The 17,059-nt window shown below is 46.2% G+C and overlaps 4 protein-coding genes across 4 annotated transcripts; 1 reads left to right on the forward strand and 3 right to left on the reverse strand.

The window, feature by feature from the left end:
• Positions 1–1,554: 1,554 nt before the first annotated feature.
• Positions 1,555–3,334, reverse strand: N7520_001589 (Amidase; the record flags this gene model as incomplete). The annotated part of the gene is made up of 7 exons (XM_057135524.1): positions 1,555–1,949; positions 2,012–2,195; positions 2,247–2,374; positions 2,431–2,602; positions 2,651–2,919; positions 3,005–3,194; positions 3,239–3,334. 7 exons carry the CDS (start codon positions 3,332–3,334, stop codon positions 1,555–1,557), a joined length of 1,434 nt encoding a protein of 477 aa, XP_057001460.1.
• A 5,932-nt stretch (positions 3,335–9,266) lies between these two features.
• Positions 9,267–10,825, forward strand: N7520_001590 (Kinetochore protein Nuf2; the record flags this gene model as incomplete). The annotated part of the gene is made up of 4 exons (XM_057135525.1): positions 9,267–9,344; positions 9,417–9,677; positions 9,735–10,649; positions 10,712–10,825. 4 exons carry the CDS (start codon positions 9,267–9,269, stop codon positions 10,823–10,825), a joined length of 1,368 nt encoding a protein of 455 aa, XP_057001461.1.
• Positions 10,826–11,772: 947 nt separating this feature from the next.
• Positions 11,773–12,408, reverse strand: N7520_001591 (uncharacterized protein; the record flags this gene model as incomplete). The annotated part of the gene is made up of 1 exon (XM_057135526.1): positions 11,773–12,408. The coding sequence occupies one exon, from the start codon at positions 12,406–12,408 to the stop codon at positions 11,773–11,775; it is 636 nt and encodes a 211-aa protein (XP_057001462.1).
• Positions 12,409–14,131: 1,723 nt separating this feature from the next.
• Positions 14,132–14,383, reverse strand: N7520_001592 (uncharacterized protein; the record flags this gene model as incomplete). The annotated part of the gene is made up of 2 exons (XM_057135527.1): positions 14,132–14,238; positions 14,290–14,383. The coding sequence occupies 2 exons, from the start codon at positions 14,381–14,383 to the stop codon at positions 14,132–14,134; spliced, it is 201 nt and encodes a 66-aa protein (XP_057001463.1).
• Positions 14,384–17,059: the final 2,676 nt, after the last annotated feature.

Genomic DNA, 17,059 nt, shown 5'->3' on the forward strand with positions numbered 1-17,059 from the left:
CTTGTCGGCGTTCTTTCTCTCGGAGCATATACACTGGGTGGAATTTCGACTGACACGGCTTGATCAAGTCACCGGGAACATGATTGGCGAGCATCTGTTCTTCCTGCCTCGGATGGAAACGGTCATGGGAAACCTACGCCGAGTACGTGGGCAGATGCTCGACATCATCGCGCAATCCGCCGTTGGACCAAGGGTCTCCAGTTTCCGATTGTCTCTATGGCCGCGCATGGAACCTCTACCATACTTCAGTCACTCGGCCTTTCCCCTTCAGCTACACTGCCCACGATGCCAACCCTAGACACGTCCTTCTTTGTACGTAATATGTTGCCAAATTACAGTCAAAACTAGAGCAAGTTTTGAATGAAAGTCTAGTGATTGACTATTGCTCCGCTATAAGCGGAACTCCAAAAATTGGCTGTAGTGGCCCCTGACCGTAATTATTGCGCCACATTCCATTCCACATTTTTTCGAAACGAGCAATTTATAAAAGTTTGTCTCATTCAAGTAGATACCTACATACTATATATCAATCTGATAATTTTGACATCAGACTCAGCACAGTCGAGCTTTCCCTCACTCACAAAGATCGACATCAACTAAGTCCGCTAGGTCACCTCTCGGGATGTGATTCCACTGGTTAAGCATGCCAGTCATGTGTTCCTGAGATGTTCTCAGTGCCTGGTCAAACAAGCGCAGTCGGGCTACTTGCTGGTCATGGCGAACTTGAAGGCTGTCCCTATCATTACTTAGGTGCACGCCAGCCTGCTTCAAGCATTGGTTGGTTTCACTTGTTTTCTCGCAGTCGCGGTGCTTCGCCACGCAAGACTCCCAAAGACGACGATAAATTCCAACAACTCGAGAGGCTTGAAAGGCAAGCTTCCGGTCATGACGCTCGAGATCTGCCAGTGCCTCCAGTACCGTTTGAAAGGGCTCAGTCAGCAAGATGTCAATATTTCCATATTAGTTGCCTTGCTGGTAATATTGCATTTCAGGAATGCCCCGTCCTATGTAGATGCATTATCTTAGTCTCGATCGGCTATGCTAGCCTCTGTTGACCCGAGAATTTTGGGGGAAGAACTTTCAGACGTCGGTGCTGGAGGACTAACAAAATACCACGAAGTCTGCTGCTGCATTGACTTGAACATCTAGTTAAAATTGCTCACTCAAGTAATACTGTACTTGCTCATTCTCATCAAATGTGTTTTTAGCCTGGAATTCCACCCCTGCCATAGCTGAAATGATATATAAAATATGAAATAAAAAAAACCCCCAATAATGGCCGAGTCACAGAAGAACCCAGGTCATTTGGAAAATCCGCCAGGGAGCATGAGCGGATTCGCACCTATATCTTGGCTGGCCAATCATGAAGTTCAACCGTGGGGTATATGATCGGCTTCAAGGTCTTTCGGTACTGTGTAGCCTGTTCAAATGCATATGAAGCACCGATAACTCTAGCATCATCCCACCTACGGCCTACGAATAGAATGCCAGTTCTGGAAACGAGAAAGTCAGCCATTGCTGTGACAGCAACCTCAACCCGGGAATTGCAGTCACTTACGGGATCTCAGGTCCTGTTGAGATGAATTCATTGTGCATCTTTTTCAGAGGCCAGTCTTTGGGATAAGCTTGTAGGGGTACGGATACCTGTGGACAGCCGCCCAAATTTGCCGCTGTCTCTGTCCATGCTGGTGCAACCAGTATATCGCAATCATAGTGGTCAAGAAGACTTCCCAGCTCCTTGCCCATTTTCAGCCGAAGAGAGAGTGATTCTTGATACTCCTCTGAATTCATACCGTAATGTTGGGCTTGTTGGGCTGCCGTGTCGAACTCCGTTAATTGATAGTCTTCCGCTTTTTCCTTGGAGAATTTTCTTGTGTAGTTCCTGATATCGTCAAGAGTACGAATACCTTGCGAGTTTTCAGAGAATGAGTTCAAGAATGATTCAATATCTAGCACAGATGGAGAGTCAGCTGAGAACAGAAATGTGAAATCATCACGGGTTGTGCCTCACTCTGTTTCAAAAGTAATCGCGACGCAAGTTTCCACTTATCCCCGAAGTGTTTGGACATGTTTAGCGTCCACGAAGAAAATTTAACATCATCAACGATCGTTGCACCGAGGTGCCTCATTTTACTAAGTGCTTCATTGAATTTCTCGGTGGCAAATTGATCCCGCTTCATGATGTGTCGTGCGACCTGTCCTGTTTAGCCTCATAAGCCACATAAGCGTGATGAAATTACTCCTACTGCTACTCTTAAGTTTTGAAGACCAGAGGTTATACAGTGCTCTACAAAGTTAGTGCAACCGAGGGGTCGAGGGACGCTATGCAAGTCTCGTGGGTCAACCTTCTCGCAGGAATCCTCGTCTTTTGGGTCTGTACAGCATCAGATTATACCTAGACAGAAACAAAGAGGAGATCGAATGACTGACCGGCTATAGCGGTGAGTATGAGGGCTGCATCTTTGACAGTTTGAGATAAAATTCCCACGCTGTCTTGATATTCGTTGGCAATGAAAACTCCATCTCGGGAAGTTAAGCCCGCAGTTGGTTTCATCCCGATAATACCGCAGCTACGAGCTGGCGTTGCAATGCTTCCGGAAGTCTGATGATTGTCAGATCAGTGCGAATATTCGAGTTCTAAGCATCTAACCTCTGTACCCAGTGCCGCGGCCGCCAATCCCAGAGCTGTCGCAACAGCACTCCCCGTCGAAGAACCACCGGCATCCTGATTCGCGCAGAAAATACCGGCACACTGGTCGCCTACCGGAGACCAGCCATTTGGGGCAATACCCGGAGATCTGAAGTTCAGCCACTCAGACATGGTTGTTTTGCCAAGAATGATGGCCCCTTCCTCGCGCAGTTTGCGAACCACAGTTGCTTCAAGTGTAGGTTTTGCGCCTACCAGACCGCTGAATCCCGCTGATCAATATCGATAGCGTTAGCGTATTGGTGAAAATATAAATAATCTGGATGCAACGATGGCCAAGATGTAGAAAGATCTTACCTGTTGTTGACATGGAATCTGTGGTAGAAAATACATCTTTCAAGAGAATTGGGACACCGTGGAGCATGCCACGAATTTGGTCATTCTGACGTTCATCATCACGCTCTCTTGCGATAGCCAAAGCATCTGGATTGATCTCACTGACGGCATGCACCTTTGAATTGACTTCTTTGATGCGAGCAATGTATATCTGAGGATATTAGACAAGTGATCCTTATTCTCTGTTTGACTCACCTCAACTAGTTGAACGCTTGTCAATCTCCGTTCCTGTAACTCCTGGAGAAGCTCATCGATTGACGCATTGCTCAGCCGTAGCCGAGACTGGCTCATTTTAGATGTCAGTCTCTGCAGCCTGGATGAGACGGAAGTGGCTAGGGTAATGACGCAGGTTGCTAAATGAGGTCTTGAGTATGAAAGAAGCCGTTACCCCGGATGTGATGAACTTCGTGAACAGGAAGTTGTTGTTGTTCAACACTATCAGTTTCTTTGTGCTTTTTTTCTTTCGTGATGTTAGGTGTTTAGGACTGTAGAGGAGAAAGAGCGGTGGTGACATTATGATCGGGGTGTGCTACCTTTTATACAAAGTGACCGGGTGACTCAGTATAGGGTGATGACGCGTCTTTCGGGGTGGAGACGATTTCATTGGGTGTCAACGAATGTTAGTAATAGAAAGATGCCTGAGCTATCATCCCTTGGTTCTATTTAGATTGACAAAACTATGGTGTGTCCTGGCTCACGGGGCGGCCCAGTGGACCTAGACCGAAAAGCGTACTTCAAGATGTGATGGCTTACCATTGATTGCATTAGCGGTATTTCACGGTGGCGTAGGGAAACTATCGATTATTCCTAAAATAGGTTGATTCGAGCAAGGGTGCCGAGATGCTCCGAAGGCATACATCAAGTCTTGGTCTCATTCCCTGTACCCTCGGCCAGGTTATCCGTATTGGGTAACGCGAGAGATACCACGCCCCACATCGCACTGAATTACAAGAACGTTTTATCTCATTGCAGCTGTACTGAGTTTCTCTTCAACGAGGTAGGAAAATCTCATACTTTCAAGGTTTTAAGACTGCTTTGAAGCAAAGTTTGATGGTCTTTTGCGGGTCTCACGGTTCGCGACGTGCAAAATTAGAAAAACCCACTTATTCAAAAATTTCCATACTTGATCAACAGTGAGGGATATTTCCATCATTTTTTACGTACTTGCGCTATTCCAAGTCGGCCGATTCTTGTCCACGTGGACAAGATTTGACTGATTTAGAGTAATGCTCCTGCAGCCCATAATCTGAAAACCACCCTCGTACTCCTTTCCCTTTACAGACTTTTCTGTTGTTTTATCCCTTTGGAGCTTCACGTTTCGCTCCCGCAGGAGATCTGATTTCTTTCCAGCTGTCGATCGGCCATTATATTTCCCGAGTCGTGACGTGTCTGTTATCCTCTTCACTGCTCGTGGTCTCGACGTCCGAGCGAGCTGCAATGAAATGGTTATCACAAATGTGAGCCTGCTTTGCGGGTCCGAGGCGCAGTCGTTGTTGCAGTTCCTCGAGTTTTAGTGTGAGTGGCTGCTGAGTGCCTGCGTATATCTCGGTACCGTTTACAACTACCCCTGCGTTTGTGCTCGAGTCTCAGTCCCAAGGGTACAATTGATAAATGGAGATGTTTTTTTACTTTGTCTTAGACCGTCCACATCTTCATGAGATAGACCTATCCCGGCTTTTCACTATCTGCTGTATTTTTCTTGGTCCTTCATTTGCGTGTATGTATCTAAAGAACTAGTTGTGGATTCCAGTATAAGTGATGTTTCTATGTGAGATTTTATTGAAAATGTACACAAGGTGAGTTATGTCAAGAGAGATCACATGCCTACTGGGTTCAAAAATCCTATCATTCCATGGTGTGGTTTAAATCTGAACTCCTACAATACAAATATATTGCAACTTCATAACCACCTTCTTCCGTACTAAAAATAGCGTTGCCAGCAGAAAATACTATAACTCACTTGCACACACCTTTCCAAAGTCAATCTGATCGATGAACAGATCTCCAGTATCTATCCAGCTTGTCATAAGCTCTAAAGCCCACCCAGTAATATCTTCATTCACGACCACACGTCGTATTGCATATTTTTCTTTTGTGTATATGCTGAGTAGCTCCTTGTGGGAGTTTCATCCCCGCTTCTGTGGACTCCCACCGGGGCAACTGCTGCAGATCTGGCGCTTGTGGCAATTAAAATTGCCAGGGCTTACAAGGCGGAACTGATACCTACCCTATTCCTGCGAAAGCGTGTCGTTTGCAAGTTATGAACTTGCTTGCGGTGGCGCTGAAGAGTGTCACTGCGTGTAAAAGCCCGTCCGCAGTCAGTAGCCTCACAAGGATATTGCTTTTCTGTCGAATGATTCTTCATATGACGATCCAAATACTTTTGGCGTTTGAAATGCCTTTCGCAGCCGGGCTCTTTACAGCGGATACGCGGGGACTTGGAGATAGCGCTGGGTCCCCCTCCATTTATGCTGTCAAGTTGGGCTTGTTCCCCTTGTTTAGAGGACTTAAGATCCTGATGGAGAACAAATCCACTTTGAGCTGACTCTTCACAAGGTGAAAAGGTCGTGGAGGTCCCAGTGCTCGATAGGGATGCCGTGGTAGACAACATTGACAATTCAGAGGAGGGGAGCTGCTGCTTCAGATGCCGAGTACAAGGTTCGATGACTAGAATGTGATGAAGAGACTCTTTTTTGGTCAAACCCTGCCGTGTTATCGAGTTACGGGATGATATACCCTGCAGTATGTCGAATACGGGCGTCGAACTCAGTATGGGTTTTGGCTGGGTAGAGGTCATCAGGGACCCGAAGGAGAGATCTGGAGACTGAGAGTACCCATTCTCTTTTGACCAGGAGACCTGCTCTGATGTAGAGCATTCATTGTTATTTTGAGCACCTTGAAAGCCAGTGAGTATTTCGGGGATGAAGTTTGGCTTGATGGATATTTGGCACTAACGAGATAATCGAGTCAATCTCCATATGTCGTACTTGCGCACCGAGAGAGCTTGTTGGAGTGTCCGTCGGGTTTGTGAACTGATATTGGTTGTTTTCAAAGATGAGTTCAACTCCGCCAAAGATACTCCCTGATCTCCACACATAATATAGAGGAGAGTTTCCGTCATCTCTGTGAATTTTAGCAAGGATAGAAAGCCATAATCAGGTTTTCGTTACCTACGCTCTTGAGTCAATAGTTGCCGATTTATTAGATCATTGTTCAGGGGCCAGCAAGGATTCTTCCAGTGAGAGAGATTTTGATTTCCTTCTACTGTTTTCATCCATTGTACCAGAATTTCACGGCTCTCATTGGAATCCAGGTCGTTGAGTATGAATTCATATAGAGCTGTTAATGACTGAGGGCTTTTCCGCGTCGACAAATACATTCGCAAAGAGAGTTCCTTGGTCATGCATTCTATCATGGCGAGCTGCATTTGGTTGAATGGTATGTCGAATCCTAAAGCGCGCGTCAGAATGGCTTTTTCCAGCCAACGGCCAGGCGGATTACCGGTCGGATATCTCTCCATTTTTGAAGCATTCAGGACCATCTCATCAGTCTGGATGAGAAATCAGAAGATGACTCCTGATCGAAGCTTGCAGCTTTTGAGTCAATTCTTGTGCGAGTGGGCCACCATCATCCCTCAATGGCTAAGGCTAGGCTATAGAACCCCTGAGAACCTAGTAAAAGTGGTTCCTGATCTTCGCCGATCGGGCAGATTTAGGCTTAGCAAGGATATTGGTATGCTATACCTAATCAGTCATATCTTGGCCGAGTGGACAACATCTGATAGTTTGGGAATAGCGTAAATTGACTAGCTGCATATACGAGTAGTGATCTTAGGGAAACGTTCCCATCAAAACTTTCCCTACGATCCCTGTCTGAAGTAGCCCAAACTACGAAAGTTAATTTCTTTTCCAACTTTTTGAATGTTAAAAGGAAGTAGCACCCGACGCAGTGAATGTACTGAGAAAAGTATCCTTCGTATTATATGTATTATCTTGCAGATGATCGCGAAAATCTGGTTCTCTGCTGCTTTCCATATAATCGATCACCCTCCTCTTCAACAAGTACGAAACTCTGATGGGAATCCTATCACAAACGAGTATGTATCATATGCCGAGACCACTGTCTTACGACCTAAAATATTCTATGGTTAGGCCTATAACTAAGAGTTATACAAAACCAACGACGCCATATCTCATCTCAGCCTGTTCAAAAGTGGTTTTGCCTAGTCAGACCACCTGGTTAATGATCCCTGCAAGTCCATTCCGTTTTAGGCAAATGTCTTTGTTCCAGAAGAGATTTGCCTACAACGGAATGGAAGGAAATTTATCCAGCCCTCTGAAGTCTTCGTAGAGTCAAGTGGGTGAGGTAGAGGCACGCCCAAAGACGATTGAACGGTTCGAGAATTTGGAGGCTCCAGAACGTCTTCCGAACAAATTATTGCCTTGTATGCACAAACAGAAGCAAAGACCGTAAGTTACTCGGGTAGAGTAGTAGGTCTGATGCTCTTAGCCGACAGAAAATCAAGTGGAGGTAGAATTTGTCCCAATGGTGACGCGTCTTTGGAAAGGCTCGACAAATAGTAAGACCAGGCCGAGACTGGTGGAAGGCATCCCGTTGAAGGAGGGTAGGCATTCTGCGCTATACTGTTCTGGGGGAAATGCTACAGCCATCCCTCTGTGGCGAGGAATAGACAAGATGATTTCGCCCTGCCGTTCTTGGCATTACAATACTGATTTTGGTCGCTGTCCTCGGTTAACGAAATTTCAGAATTCACGGCAGCATCGATTCGATCTGTCGCAGTCAAGGCTATCGGGGTGGCGTTTGAGGCCGAGGTACTGACTTGTCTGCCTTATGGTGTTCTTCAGAGTTGGCTCCTGCAAGCGCTATGTACCATCAAGCTAGTGGAAACGAGAACTACGGAATTTATTACAAGAGTCTCTATGGAGATGGCAGAACATGTTCAGGATAAAATAGAGATGGATAGCCTATATTTTTTTGAGCTAGACTGCTTATCGGCATTTCCCCAGGCGCCAATCGGTCTAGAAAATCGGTTTAAGTGTGTTTCATCTACGATGCACATCAGAAGCGAGGCAGGCATCTTCTGGATACGGTCGGTTCCTTGGTATAAGCATACTTGTTCAATATGTAAGAAACAACGAGTCCACCCACGAACATGGTCCCATGCACGGCTGGAATTAACCCTGGTCCGCATCCCCTTTGCTTGAGCAGGTTCGTGCGCGTAGTGGGGATATGAGCCAAAGTTCGGGAGTGATTCTGGGGCCACTGTTCTAAAACAGGAAAGAGATATTCATGTGAATGTCCAACAATGGTGTTAGACAGTTAGTGACGTGGTGATAGGAAGGTAATGGCGCGGTTTCCCACATCGGGACTTCCTTTCAAGGCTCCCCGGTCTTTTGGAGTGACACCTTCCTTTCTTGGATCTTATGCTTCGGTCGGTGAGTATGGTTCGGTAAAGGCTGGCCAGGCCAATGGAAACAATCTTGACTCGACTGTGACCTTTCTTATATGATCTATTGACAAGATATTGACTAGCTGCAGGCTTGACTAGAAGATTGACTATGCAGTATTCAGATTTAAGAATTAGGCTTGAGATTACTGCTTAACCTATGAAAAAAACCGAAATTCTCTAGATCGGCCCAGAGCTGAGGCTTGAGATATCATACTTGAACTTGTATGGCCTGTGTTCTACTTTTCAGGCGAGCCCCGCTACAGAGTAAAAATATAAAATAATAGTTAACTAAATAAAAATAAATAAAAATAAAAAAAATGATCTCGACGTGCCGGAAGGGGAATCAATGCCAAAGGTAGGGCTAGAACACTGGTCTGAGCGGAGTTCCTCCTCCTATTCTTTCCACTCCAGCCTCGTCCCGTCCCGCGGGTCTCGATAGTTCTAATGGTCAATGAACTGTAAAGTGGGGGGGGGGCCCTATCACCGGACTTTGATGCAGCTGTATCACATGGCTTGGGCTCGGTGCGCCTCAGTGACCGACGCCCCTAATGTGTGACCAGGAAATAACCAACGTCCTAGGAGGAGCGCACAGGGCGGTGTGCCAGAATAGCTTTATCATACATATATCTTCAATGAGCCCTCTGGAAATGAAAAGTCAATCTCGTGGATAGATTTCAATTTTGTCTCCTCCATTATTATCATTCCCCGATTTAGATCATTCGGTGCTGTGGCAAAACGTCGAACAACCACCGCATGAGCATGGCTGGCGCCCAAAAGCAACACAGTCGTGGTGGTAAGAAGGAAGACGACAACGATGCATTGATGCGTTTGGTTAGTTGCCCCTTCAGCTTGATGGAACATCAAAGATCAGACCATAGAAAATCTTAACTGACCTCTCCAAAGCCCGACAAGGAAATTGCAGGATGCATCAACGATATTGGAATCCCGTTCACCTCGACCGACCTCGCGAATCCGAATCCGCAACATATCCAGATAGTCTTCGAACGGTTCGCGGAACTGCTCATGAATGTGACTCGAGAAACTGTCGAGCCAGGAATGCATGCAGCTGCAAACGAAGTTTGCGGAGACTATCCAGATATTTTTCCCAAGGAGACCCGTAACCTCATGGGGCTCCTCATTAGAATCCAAAAGCTGTTGTCGGAGGTATGTCACAACGAACGCCTCCACAAGTGTTGGCGAAGAAAATTAAAATGCACGCAGTGCGGTATTAACGACTTCACTTTCACCGACCTGAACAAACCAACCCATGATCGACTTGTGAAGGTCTTTTCCTACCTTATCAACTTTGTCCGGTTCCGTGAATCGCAGACTCCGATCATTGACAAACATTTAAACGATACTGAGGAGATGAAAACGCGCATCCAAGAGCTCTCTGCCAAAAACAAGGAGATGCGACAACGCCTAGCAAGATCGCAACAAGAACAGCGGATAAAGCAGCCGGAATTACACGAAAAAGTGGCACGAAACGACGAGCTCAAGGCCCGGCTTTTAGATTTACGTCGTGAGCAATCGCAGGTAGCGGAAAATATTGATCATATCAAGTACCAGCGAGCACGGAGGCAGCAACAGCTTGAAGAAAAGACACAGAGATTGGTTCGAACTCGGCGTGAAGCTGAGAGGCTGCAACCTTACGCTTTGGAATCTGCGGTCACATTGCAGTCATTATTGAGTGAGCTAGCCGGAAAAATTAGGCGGGAGAAAAGCCAGATTGATGGATTGCAAAAACGAGCACGAGAATTGCAGACCTCGTCAGAATTGTTCACAGTGGCCTCAAATAATGTCCAGACATGTGTCACGCTACTTGAGGAAATATCCACCGAGATGCAGAAGGAAGATGAGGAAAAATCTCGCGCCGCCCGGAACAAGGAAGCTATTTCAGATCAAGGTGCCAGTGTACGAGATATTGAGCAGACAGAGAAACTCCTGCAACGCCAACTAGCTCACTGGGATGAACGAATTGGACACCTTCATAAGAATGCCCAAGAAAAGGCAGAACTTGCACAGACCAGGATGGAAGAACTTCTAAATGTACAGCAACAACTCCGAGAAGAACGTGCAGAGAAGCAAATTCCTATGGAGCAAATTCGAATCCGCACTGAGCGGGCAGAGAAGAAGGTACGTATTTTATGCCTGTTTGCATTCGAGAGACATGCTGATTCATCGAACTTCCTATCTAGATGGAGGATCTCAAGGAGAACATCGAGAGCGAGATCCAAGCAGCAAACAGCCGGTATCTCCAATTGGCATCACGTATTGAGCTCTATATGACTGAGCTAGAACCGCTACTGTGAGGCATCAGTCATTGTAACCTCCGTTTAAATTCAAAAGTTCGGCCTGAGACTCAAAGATCCCCGAAAGAATGTTCATATTCATGGATTTTCATCATGTTGCAGTGTTCTGCTCTTGTCGTCCATCAGTATAAGCTTGTCTTTTTTTCATCAAGGGTCTCCATCAAAGCAAGTTGTTTCATGGATATATTAGGTCCGGCCCAATTTCATTCATCACAAATTCGCGCCGAATAGTTTAACAAGGGAATCTGAGTATCCCATAATCGGTTTTCCCACTTAGTACTAGGAAGATTTACGCCATAAACATATTCACCGAGGAGCAAATCTCTCTCTACTCGCGAGGCTGCTATGGCGGTCGCGGCTAAGGCTCTGAATAGCCCTTGACCCGCAAGCTCTGTTGTAATAGTAAACGCTACGGCATCTCGTGATTGAAGCAACTCATCTCCAACAGCGATAACCAACTCAGGCGGAAGGTCAAGAAGCCTCATCTGGTCTAGATTCTGGCACTTGAAGGAATGCATGCTTGGGTAGGCGGTACTTTGTCGCCCAAATGACCAATGTCTTTTGATGTACAGTATGAGAAAGGAAAACAAAGAAACGAAAAGACACAAATCGGTACATGGTTCGGCCTTTTATCTCTGGTAAGGTAGATCAATTAATGAACTGGCATTCTCTGGGAGGTTATAAATCTCTAATTCTTTCCAAAACACACGATCAAGACGTCAACATGAAATACTAAGAGAAAATTTTGTATGTTCTAGGTTGTCTTATATGATTGTCAGCATAAGTCGTAAGGCCAGCTACAAGCACCAGTACAAGAAGTCATTGATCAGGCCAGGGCGGAGATCACAGTGTCACAATTGAGTTTTCCGGAAGGACATCTCCTTCATGATGGAAAGTCCTTCATGATGGAAAGTCCTTCATGATGGAAAGTCCTTCAATTCCCAATATCAATCCCACATCCAACCCTTTTTCTTAAAAGAAGTAAATAATTCATCATTCTCTTTTTGAGTAAGGGGCTGCCAGGTCAAATCTGGAAAGTTTTCTCGGCAGATTTTGAGCCATTCTTCAGATCCTAAGGACATCCGGAGTAGCAGCTGCGGTGGGCATCGAAAAAGCACATGATTTCTTTCCTCCGGTGTTTCTGCCTTGGCAGCGATGCAGAAAAAGAAGTCATCGGGCTTTTCAGTGCCAAAGCAAAATTCGTAGCATTTAGGACAATTTAAGATTTCGTATGGAATAAGCTCGTAGAGATCTCTCTTTCCGACCCCAATATCGTAGAGAATTTCTTTCTGGCGAAGCAACCGAGCTTCGATCTCCTCCTTGCTTGCGGAATCGTATGTGACATTCCAGAGAGTGCTTAGCTTTTCTGGAAGCCAGGTATTTCCCAGAAGACTTCGGACACGCATTCGCAGGCGGAAATCCTCTTTCACTTTCTCTTGAAGGAGGTGGACAGCCGTATGCGATCCTAAAGGATCCCGAATAGCATCCTTTAAGGCCGTGACAAGATCCTCCGATGGTTCGCGAACTTCCCCAAGAGCAGCATTTGCAGGCAAAGTCTGCGAGGCGCTTGAAAAGGAGGGCATCGTATTGAGTTCAGGTGATTTTGAGATGAAGAGCTGAAAGGGGGACTTGTAAACGCAGGCAAATTGGCTCAGAATTTGGCTAGCTTTACCTTCCAGCTCTCGCCCAAGTCGTTCTCTGGGATACTGAATGATAAGAAAACTGAATGATTGGAATACCTAAACCCTGAGGGCTCTCTCATTTAATTCGTTTGCAGGATTTTCATTCATGATCTTGTGGGCCTTTCTATTGGCCGTCAAGATGCCAGGAGCGCGAATTTGTCCGTCTTCTATATCCAATAGCAATAGGTATGTAACCGCCAGGTCTTTCCACTCTTGAGTCCTCACGCTCAAGTGCTCAGATGCATGTGTGTGATTGCAAACTGCCATACTGCAGGCCACGTCAGCAGGAAACTTAAGTTTGGAAGTTCCTGGGCCCTGTGGCTCAAATCCTTGCTCCATGCCAGCACTGATTGCCTCTACAAGCATGCTAGAATAGGCTGTAAGTGACATTATCTTCTACCTTCTCGATGCTTTCTCCTATAGCCTACTCGCGAGTGGCCCAAGGTCCTAGTCTACGTGCAAGTCCCCAAACATGGAAAAACATAACATCCTGCACTCATCCAGTCCCTGAGTCGACCCGACTGATACTGGCTTAAAGTATCAGCCCCTCACATCTTATTTCATGAAAGACTGTTGGAGATAATGGGCCGGAGTCTATTCACCATCACGAAAGTTTTGTCGAGCCGGGTGAAGGGGGCATACGCATGCCCTTGCCCTAAGATGACCGAACGAATTTTGCGAATTTTTTGACTTTTCCCAAAAAGAAAAAAACAAAAGGCCGTCTTGGTAAAATTCTGTTCTATGAATGATGCGTCTTTGAAAAGTACCCACACAAAGCAACATTCGGGCGGAATTTGGGAGAGACATGATGTTGAAGGAGGGTATGCATTCTACGCTATACTACTTTAGGTAAGATTCACTGGTCTTCATGGCAAGAAACAGCCAAGGAAGAGGCAAGATGACCTCACTTTGGTCTTTGTGTTCAAAAGAATTTGATCCTCGGCTATTTCTTCAGTCTACGAGAAATCAAGACAAGCCGCGGGACTATCGACTCGTCACAGCCAAGACCATCGAGATGGCATCTGAGCCAAGAATGACATCAATTTTTGGCGGTTTTGATAATACGTGGAGTCTGCGAGCGCTATGAATCATGAAGCCAGTGTATCATGCCAGTGTATCTATGTTGAAAGTCATTCAATTCATTAATGTCAATGAGAGGATGACTTACAATGGAGGTTAAAGACTATGAGGCTATCAGGTTTTAAGCGGGATTTTTCATTGAAATATCAACAGATGACAATCTTATTAAAAACTCGCAGTACATGTGCCTTGTCATTCGGCAGAGCTTGAAGGATGTGCTTGTCTCTCCCGTCTTAAAAAGTCGCTATTCGCTGACTCTCGTGACCACTCCATCCACAATGTTCCCCTCCAGTGGGAGCGGCTCAAGATCAGCATGAGTGTATCAAAGTCTATATCACCATTGACAAGAAGACTTCCGTTTGTTACTGTTCCTCCGGTCATGATATGAGTGCGAGTTATATCCGTCTGTGGGCTACGTTTTGCGTCACCATTCATAAATAGCGATTTGCCGCTGATTCTGGTGCTGACGCGACCTTTCTTAATATCCGTGACGGGTTTTATTGTCTCTTTTGGTACACGAGAACCGGAGAAAGATTCGTTCAGTTCATGATATAAATTGTAAATGAAAAATCGAGTTCTGGCTGATAGACTTGGTACCTTTCTCATCCAGGAGCGCATTGATCATGGTGGTCTCGGTGCTATCTGACAGGCCTGAACAAAGCATGAATAAAAAGTTGGCAAAATCTCAGGTACGCAACATACCTTTACTAGCAGTGTCATTTTCTGCATGGTACGCCTGGAGATCGAAAATGCTTGCAGATAGTGGGCCGAGTTGCGAAGCACGCTTTTCAGTCATTCTATCATTAGCCTTGTGATTCAGGACTAAAAACATCAAACACAGTCATACCGTGTGATCGTGCTCTTAGTGGGAGTCCTCGGAGTTTGGGTTGGTGGCTGCTACTTGAGCTTCGATCTGCTGGATCCCGTCTTGAGACGGTTTTATATGCTGACGAACCATTTGGAAGGAGCAGTTGAATAGCAAAGCTCTAGTCTGAGGGGATGTTGGACTGAGGGTGAGCACTTTCGTCCCGTGGTGTTGAAGAGTGTCGGTCAGTCGGGGTTGGGGGGAACGGCAATCCTACCAGTGACTTAGTGCACAGGCTTAGGCCACATTGATAATCAAACAATCCTGCCCAATGGGACTTGTCTCGGGAACGGGCCCACATCGTCTTCTGTTGGCTGTGATAGGGTCAGCCCGACTAATCTAGTCTACACGTAAAATCACATTCTTACCACTTCCCAGGCTGTTATGACCAGTACACCGTTCCGAGAAGGACTTATGCCCCTTTCTTGGCCCGGTAATCAGCCCCAGCACCCATATATGCATCTTGCCAGTATTCCTGCCTATTTTGATAATGCCGGCTTGATCCAATCGCAGACGACCCGTTCTTATTATCTCGAATGAAGGTCATTGGGACCCGCATCTGCGTGGCAAGATCGGCCTTTTGGTATCGGCATACCTGATTAATACGTCCGAAAACGTATTCACCTACGGACATGGTTTCATGCGTGGCTGAAAGCATCCCTGGTGGTCATGGCCCCGTGAGCAGGTTCGTGCGCGCAATGGTTGACATGGATCAAATTGAAGAGTGATCATGGGACCCTTGCTCTTAAATAAGAAAATGATATACCTGCGAATGTCCAACAATGTGGTCCGGTAAGCAGTGCTGTGGGGACACCAAAATTGAGGGAGATAGCGCAGTTTTCGACGTCGGGACTTCCTTTTCGGGCTCCTCGGTCTTTTGGAATCACAGTTTCATTTCCCGGATCAATGCTCTGGCTAGCCGTTTGGTCTCACTTAGGGGTGGTCTAGGTTCGGTGGTCTAGGCTCTTGAGGATACGTACAAACAGGGCGGAACTATTCAATTGTCACCCATGAGAATTCACCAACGAAGGGGCTTGCGCTCCGATTGCCTTGCTGAACTGAATGTGTAGTATGAAGCTTGGAATGCGCTTTATATAAAGTAGAGTCACTAGAAAGTCAAATTGAATCGAATTCCCACGATTGAACTTGCATGCGCTCCTGCTTTCCATTCCGGCGAGCCTAGCTACAGCCGAAGCCATCTCGGCAGAACACCTATTTGACTCATTCTGTGAAACGTTTTGTGTATGTCATTCGACTGAGTCGACCTGGAATTCACTGATTTCTTTTACAGCATCTTACGAAATCTTTGACCCTTTGTTTTAAGACAACATACGATGTTGCACAAGCCCACGAAGCGGGCGAAAGGAAGATTTCCTGACATCGAAAATGGTCTCCTCACTTGGATGAAATCTCAGCAGAAATTGGGTTTTATCCCAGCGACTGTGACATAAGAAAGAAGGCTTTGGATTTGCGTGATTCTCTAGGATGATCAGAAATGTATGATGAGAAAATTCGCTCTGCTGCTTGGATGGAGAGATTCAGGGTCAAGATAGTCCAGCAATGAAATACTTTATCTGCTGTAGGCAGTGCTTTCATGGCTGCATCTCCAGAAGTCTTCACGCGTTCCAGACACTTTTCATGCCTTATTTCTCAGACCTACATCTTGCTATTCAAGAATATGGCGAGATTTCGTGACAACAGTGTCGCTGGAAGTCGAGAAAGACTTTGCGAGACGCTTCGTTGCATAGTGCTTGCATTCTTTAGATTTTGAAGACTCTTCTTCGGCCATCATGTGTTGTCATTAATCTTTCGTATTCCGAAGCCCATCATCTGGAAATGCCGGCCCGGTACTGGTGGAGGATGCGTTGGAATCGTTTGTGACCTCTGTCCACCTCCCGCCCGTCTAGCAAGATGAAGTGCAGACCGAGGCAGTCTTCGCCTCAGTGGTCTGACTTCGATTGGCTAGCTCAGCAAGTCTTTCCGGGTAGGATTGAGTGGGATGAATCTCCTCAATAGAGAGTTCCACGGCGAAGAAATGTCTACTGTGACCTGTTGGTACCGGCCCTCGACAATTACCAAACAGCCTCATATGAGCATCACCCCAAGAGCTGGATCAGATGGGGTTTGAACGGTGCAAGATATTTTGATTCATTCGCAATGTAATCTGAAGCAGCTTCGATTTATCGAACGTCGTTTCGAGTAGGCTCGAGCAGGGGGGTCTCGTGAATAGATGTGGGGACAAAGAGAGGTAAAAGCCTAGAACCATGATCTGATCATTAGCCCGGATGGCAGGTCATTAGAGAGAACTAGACATACCACCATGTATAAGCATGTAGCATGGCCGGAGGTTTACAACTGTAGGCAAGAGGCGACCACCCTAGACACGTATTGATTTTGCAAGTGTCGTGTCGGAGAACGCTCGAGCAGGAGCCGATGTGAAGCAATGTGAGGACCGAGAGAGGAAACACTGGTATTATAGTCTGAAAATCAGCTGAAGTACGTATGACAATCTATCAGAGTCAGGTCTACCACCGGGAATCAGCATGATGCAGGACCGGGGGGTTGCACTCGAAGACTAGAAGTATTATCAAGCATCGACGTTGTGAT

This window comes from Penicillium odoratum, assembly GCF_028828045.1.
Source record: "Penicillium odoratum strain IBT 22623 chromosome Unknown utg000001l_segment0_segment0, whole genome shotgun sequence".
NCBI classification, from domain to species: domain Eukaryota; kingdom Fungi; phylum Ascomycota; class Eurotiomycetes; order Eurotiales; family Aspergillaceae; genus Penicillium; species Penicillium odoratum.